The 10,582-nt window shown below is 36.1% G+C and overlaps 1 protein-coding gene across 1 annotated transcript; it reads right to left on the bottom strand.

Moving 5' to 3' along the window:
- Positions 1-683: 683 nt before the first annotated feature.
- On the bottom strand, positions 684-6,341 carry LOC149573254 (putative methyltransferase PMT20). Its single transcript, XM_089814456.1, has 8 exons — positions 6,243-6,341; positions 5,075-5,359; positions 4,339-4,487; positions 3,948-4,143; positions 3,000-3,210; positions 1,784-2,456; positions 1,610-1,687; positions 684-1,341 (listed from the first exon to the last, which is right to left on the bottom strand). The coding sequence occupies exons 2-8, from the start codon at positions 5,336-5,338 to the stop codon at positions 1,119-1,121; spliced, it is 1,794 nt and encodes a 597-aa protein (XP_089670582.1). The 5' UTR covers positions 5,339-5,359; positions 6,243-6,341; the 3' UTR covers positions 684-1,118.
- Positions 6,342-10,582: the final 4,241 nt, after the last annotated feature.

Here is a 10,582-nt window from a genome sequence, read left to right as displayed (position 1 = left end):
ATGTTGTAAAATTGATATTAATTTCTTGTTCCAAAAAAATGTCATAAAAAGCCAATGAGAACACATTGAATTGTGACAATCGGTGTGTTTTACAGTCATCTCATTTTGCATGTAGAATAGCGAGAGCTAAGGGAGTAAATGAAAAAAGAATGGCAGTGGAGTGTACGGGTATGAATATTTATGTAGTAGTTTGATAGCAACTTAAAGGTGGACGGTTAGAAAGAGATTTTTGACATTTCAAAATTTATATAATGACAATCTGAAGAATTACATTTAAGAATATTCTCAAATTGATGAAAATGACTTTTATACCTAAAAATATCTTAAATTTTGTATTCCGAAAACCCTGGTGTTCCTTGGTTACTTTTATTTTCTTTCCATCATAGATTCCAATGCAAAAGGGAACAAAGTAAAGCCAGAGAATGATTTTATGAACAACCTTACTGCAGAAGAAAGTTCTATGAGCATAAATCTTTGACACAAAAGAAAGTAATTGATCTGATTGCTAGAACACTCTTTATAAGGCACAATTCTTTCTCTAGAACTGTTTATAACTTCAATGTATGTGGCATGCATCTCAAAAGCAATCCCACGAAAGAAGTTAGCTTTTCAGCCTCACAATACAAACACATAAGAGAAATGTAAATTACTCAATATTTGTCATATACCATGTCTAAACCATCTTAGAGAAATATATTTAGCATTGAAATCAATAAGAGTTCAAACATATTACAGTGCAAAGGGATGTGTAGACTCAAATCCCTTCCTACTTTTGGAGGGCTGCAAATATAAAGAATACCTTACAACTTCAAAATAAAATGAATGAATAAGATTTAATAGCTCCTATCTTCAGGAGATCTTCCAGTAAGCACCGTCATATCCCACTGTAGTAGAATACATCTGGCCTCTGATCATTGGCATCATAATGGATCAGAAATGCATTCTATGGAACTCATAAACCGACGCTGCTACAGTAGTTGATGTTATTGATCCTAAATGAAAAGCCAAACCAGGGTCTTTGGCAAGGCATCCACTTTCCTGTTATTGGAATTGCAATCATGTTTACTGATGCCAAACTGGCTGCCATAGAATGTTGACCTTACAATCTAAAGTCTTGATCATTGATCTGCTTTTGAAGACCGCCAATTCTTTTTCTGACAAATTAGAATCTTTTCTTTCTCATTTTCACCATTTTCTGTATCCTTCTTCTGGCAATCCCATCTCATTCCTTTGGCTTGATTGTATACACTATTCACAAAATGCGGGGATTCACGCATTATGATGAAGCCAGTAGGTCTGAGTATTCGGTCCATTTCCAGCAAAACGATTTTCATCTCACACCTAATTTAAACAACCAAGCATAAACATACACTCATCTGTCAAAAATCCTACAATAAAAAGCAATACAAAAACAAAATAGTAAAAAAATTATCATCTAAATATTAATGTATAAAAGCTAGCTCATTTAAGGATTTTCTCAAACTTAAATTTACAAAAGTAAATAAGTTTCTTAAAACATTATAGCTCAAATTGTATATTACATTGCGTCTTCTTACAGTCCTTCAGGGTCCCCTGACACCTGTGGACACTACTAGAAATTTGTTCATACCTGTGACTTTCTGCACTGAAAAGACCATCAAGATGCAACAGATCATACGTTCTAGGATAGGTTGAAAATGCTTCGCACCTGCACACAGAAAAAGTAGTGTGTTGGTAAAATTTGAAGATAGTGATCATGGTGTACTGAATTATGTAATAAAAGATTCAAAAGAAAGCATCTTACCAGTCATTAACAGCACCAATTAATCCTCGATCATAGACAACATTCAAGGAATTCAGACCATAGGAGGAGACCACATTCATGACCCACACAGGGTCATCTATCAGAGCTGCAGCAAAACCTCCATAAAGGGTGTTCATGTCCATAACATTCCTAATCTTGTCTGTTCCAAGATCATGCACCAGCCTCTTATAATACTTAACACGTTTAACCCACTTGGCTGTGTCCTGCTTGAATGCACCATCACTACCACCAGAGAATGTGCGAACTCGCTCTGGGGCTATCTGCAAGCGTTCTGGCCATTTTGGAGTCTGTCCTACTCCCAAGCGCTTGAAGTTTGGATTTCTTGTAGCTATGCAAGCCCGCATAGGAACATACCATGCTGCATCTGGCTCAATGCTATCATCACATTTTGGGGGATAGACAGTTTCACCACGGCTAGCATAGCAGTCATTGTCCAACGGCTTCTGCCATACGGCAATGTCATCCTTTTTATTGTATAGTGTATAGCACATCTTAGTTAAGAGACCTTGAAGAGCATCATAGTCAGCCTTCTGATCCTCTATAGTCGTGTTCCATCCTCGCCATCTATTTTCATAGTTAACTGGCGGTCCAGATAGCACCCAGAAGCCCCCTGGCCGCAGTATTCTATCTATTTCCATAAGGTATACTCCACCTGCAATATGAGAGAATCAACACAGCATTGAGAATTTTGGAATTTTCCCTTAAAAAAGTAAATGCACGTTTCCCATTCTCCATTTCCCAAGAATGCATCTGACATTATGCAATCCTCTATAGGTGCAAGGGCTTCCAAAACTGTTTTTTTTTTTCTGTCACATTCTTCACTTAACTGAAGACCAGATATTGCAAAAGCTTTTTTCTTTTGGGCAATGTTACTTAAAGTGTAAACCAAAGTAAGTTGACAGTTGCCTTTACTGGGGTGCTCAAGTCTATTTCTATGAGGAAATGATTACTAGCTCAAATATAATGCATACAAATGAGATGGATTAAAAAACCCGTAGGCACAAATGAGATGGATTTAAAAACCCGTATGCATACCAACTATGACCCCTGTCATCTGTGTCCTGGGGTGATTAGGCATCTCAAAACTCTACTCTCTTCCCAATATGGGTGACCTAATTAATGGCTCAATTCAAAGATGACTTCTTTATGACATGAAAATCAATCTTAATGCAATATTATATCATGTCTAACTTACCAAATTCTGTCCATGGAATGAGACAACGAGAGCAGTGAGCCATGTCAAATGCATTGGATGGATATGGAAGCCGCTGTGTGGAGATGATACCAAGAATCGCAGGTATTCCCCGTTCAAGTGCAAACTGCACCTGAGCTTCATGATTATCTCTGGGTGCTAGTGACAATGTGATAATTCCACGACCAAGCAAATCACCACCCCAACTTGCAACCTATAGAAGAAAGGCATCTATTTAGATACAAGAACACTTGTTATAACACATGATAAACCAAATTACCGAATACAACAATGACAGAAATTCACAACAAGTGCTCTTATTCGGTCTCTCATAGAATTACTAACACACAGATGGTGCTTGCAAATCCACATAAACTATATAAATGTGACTCAGTTAATTCTAAAATAGCTTGTAGTGCAAATCTGCAGCTGTACTTTGTTTGGCAATAGACGCATAGTTCATTCTGTTATTGTAAATTTGAATGTGTATTGAAATGAACTGTCACATCCTGAAAGTAATCATCTTTCTAACCAAAAACTAATCCTTAGCTCTAAAACATGTTTCCAGTTGTAAATATGATGTTCCTCAGTCCGTGCAAATCAGTTAGTATGCTTCAAGATTTACATCTGTAAAATCCAAACTGTTGATACAAGAGAGAGCTAAAGAGTTAATTCCTCAAGCATTGTCATTCATCTTTCCGATGGACTTAGACCATGTTGAAAGGAAGGTTAACAAATTTAAAATCTTACAAGTTACACACATATCAATACATTCATGTTTTAGTACCCTAATCATGATGGTGGGTACTGGCCCTTTATGGCTCATATGTATATTATTTGACTATGCCTTTTAATTGATGCTATGAAATTTAACCAAAGCCATCTGTAAAACTAGTTATACTCTATTTCCACAAGTATATAGTTACATAAACAAGAGAGAATGTTACGCACCCCACATCCGGTATCAAGTGCAGTTCGAACAGTACCATCTTTCATTCCTGGAATCAAATCTTCCATTCGATCCACATATTCACTGACTCCTCTAGGAAACATTGTACCTCCACCGGGAAACAGAAATTTCTCCCCTTCCTTCCTCACCCAATTCTGGTTTGATTTTTCATTAGTGATCCATTCATAGGGAACATTCCTGCAGGAGAAACATTTTTAAGAACTATAAAATCATAAAATGATGAAAACTCATAATAAAAGAATCCATTAATTCATACATGAGCAACACAATCAATCATTCTAAAGATTTAATTACAACAGTAACTTGAATGGCATTGCATTTTCTTCTTTTATAGTAGATATAGGATAGAATAAAAATGCAGCAGGCATTTACCTGTACCAACACTCATCCTTGCTTGTTGGCCATCTAATAGGTAGCTTGTAACCTTCTGGAGGAGGGATTAGGCACTCTATTCTTTCAGAAAGTGGTGGGCAGTGTCGCTCTCTAAATGCCAACCTGTGCATATCGTACTTCCTCCATCTCTGCAAAGATGACAGTGAAACATGTTACATTTCAAGTACACATGACAGTTACAAGCCCAATTTCACTAGAAATATATTTATAGATGAGTATAAAATAAGAAAAATAAAAGATCAGAGAGTTCAGACTGCTTTGTGGAAGCATTACAACCCACAAGTGAAAGAGATATTTTTTGTTACATTCAAACATAAGAGACCGCAGAGGTTACCCCAGGATGACATGGATGAGACATGATTTGCTTACAACTTCAGTATTTTCATGCATGGCATATTTCGGCCAAATATAATGTTGTAACAAACATGATGGAAGCTTTCGGCGTTGATGGATCTATCTACTTTTCCTTTAAATTCTATATTTACACGCATTTCCATATGCAAATGAAACGCATTGTGATTATTCATGGGTATAAATCATTGACATCAAGTTCCTTTGTAAACCCACGCAATCGCGGGAACTGCCCTGCCCTTAGTATATGGATCCCATTAAGCTATGGAATGAAATATCTCAAATCGTGAAATAAAACAAATTGCCCAACATGCGTAGCAAACATCTTAAACAATTAGAACATGATGTATCTGAAAATAGAAACCTGTGGGTCTGTGCATGGAGTATAATCTTGATATTCTCTGCTGCATTCTTCAAATGTTATTGCCTTCTCTTCAGCAACTGAGCAGCTCACTTGTACAGGAGCATGAGAAACTTCTTGTTCTAGAAGGTATCTATCCTTCTGAGAGCAAAACATGCCCCCAAAGTAAAATGAAATGGCACATAAAGATAGGAGCATCAAAGCAACAGGGACCACCCTTCCAGATTTGTCTGGATGCATTCCTGCTTTATAATCCTTGTCCTTCATCTTGTCGAGTCAAGGAACCAGCTGTTGCCACATATTTTTTTGAAGATTAAGATCAGGTCAACAAACAAGACAACAGTAACAGCGAAAGTTAAACTTACTTGCCAGTCCATTCAATTCAGTTGTAAAGACATACTGTCATCAATACTTAAAGAGTAAATACTAAGGACTGATCTATAATGCCAAGAAATTGATCTACAGTGCAAGGCACCGATCTATAACACCAAGAAGCTGATCTGAAATATTATTAAAATCGACTGAAAACAGAAGAACGCCTCAGATCCCAGAAATATCATGATTCGACACTATATATTAAGAAACACCTGTTCAATAAGCTGGAGAACTGACAACCCTATCTTAGCGGAGGAGGGATTGTTTCATTGAGTTTGATCATGGCCACCAGAGCTACAATAAAATGCAAATAAAAAACATCGGCGTGAAGAAAACTCTTCCTACAAAAAAAAGAACTGCTGAGATAATACATCTACAAAAGAAATAAGCCAAAAAGCAGAGCTACGGTTACTGATTCTATAACCTATGGAGATCTGAAAAAGCCCAAAATCCAGGTTGATGTGAAATCCAAAATCTTAACACTCGTCCAGAAAAAACCAGTAAGATCCATCCTCAAACGTTTACAATTGCCCTAAATCTAGAGTGCTACCACTTATAAAGTATCCAACTCTGATCAAACTGGGAGGAAAGTACCTATTTTGCAAACAAAACAAAACGAGAAACTCAAAATGTGGATACCTAGATCTAAGGATTCTCAATTCGCTAACTTCAAACAAATGTCCAACATTCCATCCAAGAGACACTCAGCTGCACACTGACAGTCTCGAGTACAAGAACAAAAAAACACACTCAATCTGCCCCAAACTGACACCAAATGAGGGCCAAGAATGCTCACCTGATACACCAAGAGAAAATGGCCACCCACTGGGAAGCTATAGGCAAATAGATATCAGATGTACTTCATAACCAGCCCGACTGATATCCCTTCAGCTATGCCACATTCATTCCTTCCCCATTACTTATAAAAGCCAAGGAAGTCCCCTCGCCTTCCCCTCTCGTCAGTAACGCGCCCTTTTACCGCGTCCTTTTCATCCGGTTTACTTCTGCTCTTTACTTGTAGAACATGATTCTGTCAATTGCCGGCAAGTGACAAGTACAAGCTTGGACAGTGACTCAGAACAATATCGTTTGCCCGCCCTTGCCCAAAATATATACTCACCGACATTGCAGACGTGTTTTTCTCACTGGCATATGGCTGTTATTTCGTTGGATAGAATTGAAAAAAATGTTACCGAGTTGACTCAAAAAACGCTTAAACTGGGTCCCTACTCCACCTGCCCTACGCGTATGACATGCTCTTTATAATAAGGATTTATTATGGATTTTTCTTGTCGCCATAACTTAGTCAAAAGCAGGCCACATGTATCCAGATCCTTTGCTTCCCTGGTTTTCACAAAATACTGATTGTTCTCTTAGCTTTCTAGTTAGATTAAGTGTGGACAATAAAGAAGAATAATGGTTCTTGTGGAAGTTTGAGTTTTACTGAATCGAAAGGAACCAGCCGAAACCAGAGGTGCCCCACAAAACAATCCGCCGGCCCATGATTTAAGGAAAAAGAAAGTTTGCCTAACATGGACTTTTGTTGGATCACTAGACGTCATGATTTGAACAGATCTATGAATTCTTTGGACATGCATGTGGGTAGTACTAAAAGTTTGTTGCTTAGAGAACAAATGACAAGGCATCAGTATCTTTTTTAAGTGGATAATCATATTGGATTGTGAAGCATGTTCATGTACTTATGTATGTATTGATATTTGATGAGGTAGATTGGCTTTGGGTTTTTATATTGAATCTACAATGAGAAAATCGGGAAAATTAAATTACGTTATGTATTTGATCGATTAAGTTTTAAGTAGTTTAAGGGTTTGTATTATATAAGTTTTGAGATTAATTTTTTTAAATTAGATTGACCTTTTTGAATTGGTATTATAATTGGTTAAAATTTTTGGGTTTGTGTGATAGCGATTCTTTTTTTAGATTGATTTAGTGGTGGGACAGTTCAAATTCGATCTTTCTTTGTGACAAAGTTATAAGTGATGCTTGTCATCTCAAAGACTAATGCTTTAAATTGTTAGGCTAGTGACCTCATAGCATAATTGGTTAAAGGTTTTGGGTATGTCTCATATTTGTGTGAGATTGATTTTGGACTAGATTGACTTGGTGGTGGGTCAGTTCAAACTCAATCCTCCACCCCAAGACATTATAAGTGATGCTCATCTTCTCAAAGAGGTATATTTTGAATTGTTGGGCCAACTAGTCAAATCCTCCATCTTGGTTAATGAGAAAAAAACTATTACATTTATTTTAAGTATGATGTATCTTATAAATGTGTTTCATGTATTCAAAGGCATTGCTTATGAGATTTCCAAAAAGTTCAAAGGTTTTTAAAGATATTGAAAGACTCCAAACTATGACTCATTGTGATAAATTCAATTCCTCAATAAATAGACAAAATAATGTGAAAGTAGTAAATGTTGAAAAACGTAAATTATTAAACTTGTGGGAACTTTTTAAAAGTTTTTAAAGTGGTATAGAATGTAGGAAAGTGGTTTCATAAAATTAGTTGTGCTCAAATATTAATTATGCCTATTCTAATCTCTTTAGAATAGGATGGCTATTTACTACTTTATCTAAGAGGGATTAGTAAGTTGTACTCCCAAGAAATAAAAAGTTCCATAGTTATGACATGAAATGAAATTTTATCTTTCTTTTTTTAAAAAAAAATCTCAAATGAAACTAGAAAATGTCTACATAAACTCATAAAATTCTAAGCACCAAAACAAGTTCTTGTTAGATATTTATTGTTTAAATGTATATTACTATAGATAAAAATAATGTCTTTCATATTATAGAGTAAAGATTCCTAGCCTAAACTAATCAACATACATAAAAGAAAGGACCAACAATGTAATAAAGAAACTAGATTGGTAAATTGAACTTGGCAAGGGTCAAAGTTCAAGAGCCCATGCACTTGAGAGAAGAAGTTTTAGAAAAGTAAACCATAAACAAAGAATTGAGTTGTCTAAACTTTAGAAAAAATAAAATAAAGATAAATTGTGCAAGAAATAGTAAGCAATAATTTTAAGAGAAGTTTGACGATGTACAAGAAATCATCAACAAAGCAGTTGTCTAGGTATGTGACTTGGGAGTGGCTTGCATAGGGGTCCGGGACCCAAAGTGGTCAGTACCAGGGTAACCTAATGCAAGTTATGTAATAAGTGATAATCTAGTAACTAAAATTTATGGGGGGAAAAACACACTAAAAAGATAAGTTAGAGATATTTGATCTACCCATGCCTTTAGTGCTTGTATAGACTAAGGATGGGAATGAGATGAGTGCCTCGTCTTCTTGAGAGGGCTTTCTAGTTTCCATATGTGTGATGTTGAGGGTTCGGGGTTCATAGTAACCAGTCCAGGGTAACTCAATGCTTGAGGGTCTGGGGTCTCTTAAGAGATCAGTCCAGGGTAACTCAAGCAGCCATGTGATGACACTCCCTAGTATGTAGCCTGAGTCTCCTCTGTAGATTTGTGTATCTCTGGTGGTGTATCTATTATTGGATGTGTTTATTGTGGTTATTACTTTCATTGAGGATGATTGGTGATTCATGGATGATGTACTCTTGATATGTGGTTTTTGACTTGAGGTGATTATCTTTCGTTGACTTTATCTTATGATCTTGGTATTTGGTTTATACTTGGTTTGTGTATGATGTTTGGTTATGTGGTGTCAGTATTGGATTGAGCGTTCTTACTTTTGGATTATTTTATCTTCTTGAGTAGCATGTGTTACCTTTTAGGTAGTTTTGGCTATTAGGGGTACCTTGCCTAGGAATGTTTTATGTTTGATAGCCGTTTGTGGATCGTTCATTATCTTCCCTACACGGTGGGAGTGGAAGCTTGACTAGGTAACCACGCGGTCGGGAGGTAGTGCCTTCTTACCATTTGGGTTTCCCTTCACATTGCTAGCTGTTGGATGTTTGTTGCAGAAGATGTACCTTTATCATTCTTATTTCTTATTTTGGAGACTTCTTTTCAGATGATGTATATATGTTATCACGTATTCTGATGTATTGTATCTTTTCTCACATACCCTGCGACATGTGCAGTGGATGTTATTGATTGGATGTACTTTCATTGTATTGTTTATACTTATGCATTTGCTTATGCGATTATGTATCTGTTATTTCTTTATGATCTTGAGACATTGTACTTAAAACTTAAACTAATTAATTTAAAATTATTAAATGTGACTCAACGTAAAGGAACTCTTGAGGAATTGAAACTGTACCTATATTTGCATATGTGTATGTGTTGTGTATGTTCATATTGCTTCCGCATTAATGTTATCTTTATGTTGTTTAAACTTTAAAAAAAAAAATAGTTCAGTAAACATTATAACACGTTAGGTTTATTTCTCTTGGGTTCCCGAGCGGGGCGTTATAGCAGTGCACTCGATATTAGGGTCATTATCCATTAGGGCTATTATGAGAATGTTTGGGGATGATTATGTTCTTAATGAGGAGTTAACTAGGATTTACTCTAATATAGCCTCCATATTTCTCATACTAGCTATATTTTTTGAAAAGGACAGAGAAGTCATCAAAAAATCAATAAGAGAATTTTTATTAGTCTCATCTTAGTTGACCTCAATAAGGTTCTAGTCAATATTCACGATGACCTTAACATTCCCAAACCCAATAAGTATGATAGAATCATGTGGTGTGATAACCTTTCTCTAAGATACCCTATTTTGGAAATTCAGAAATGGGACTGATTTGAAAGAAGGAAACTTGAAATTACCCTAAATCTCAATTTTCTTTTGTGGCTTATTCATGTCAAAAGACCTAATAACCTCCACTAGTTCTTTCAATATCAAATTGAGGGGGGGATTCACTAGTATGATGAGGTAATGGATATAACAATGTTTCTTTTTTGAATGAGGATGTAGAAACCAAGAAGACTTAGGGAGAGTCTAGTTGTCATGCTAGAAAGAAAGAAAAAGGGATTGGAAGAGCTTGGCAAAGAATTCAACCACCAAGCCTTGCTCCATTGATGAGGATGACACAAACAAGAAAGGTAAAAATATTAAGGCATTGTCCAAACTATTTTACTTTATTTTAAGCCTTAAGGGTTAGCCTCATTTTGGTTTTTTGGGGATAATGTTGTCAATTA

This window comes from Cupressus sempervirens, chromosome 2 (genome assembly GCF_028749045.1).
Source record: "Cupressus sempervirens isolate cs-2001-9-10 chromosome 2, ASM2874904v1, whole genome shotgun sequence".
NCBI classification, from domain to species: domain Eukaryota; kingdom Viridiplantae; phylum Streptophyta; class Pinopsida; order Cupressales; family Cupressaceae; genus Cupressus; species Cupressus sempervirens.
The sequence above is the reverse complement of the archived record's forward strand: the minus strand, read 5'-3'. Positions and strand labels throughout refer to the sequence as shown.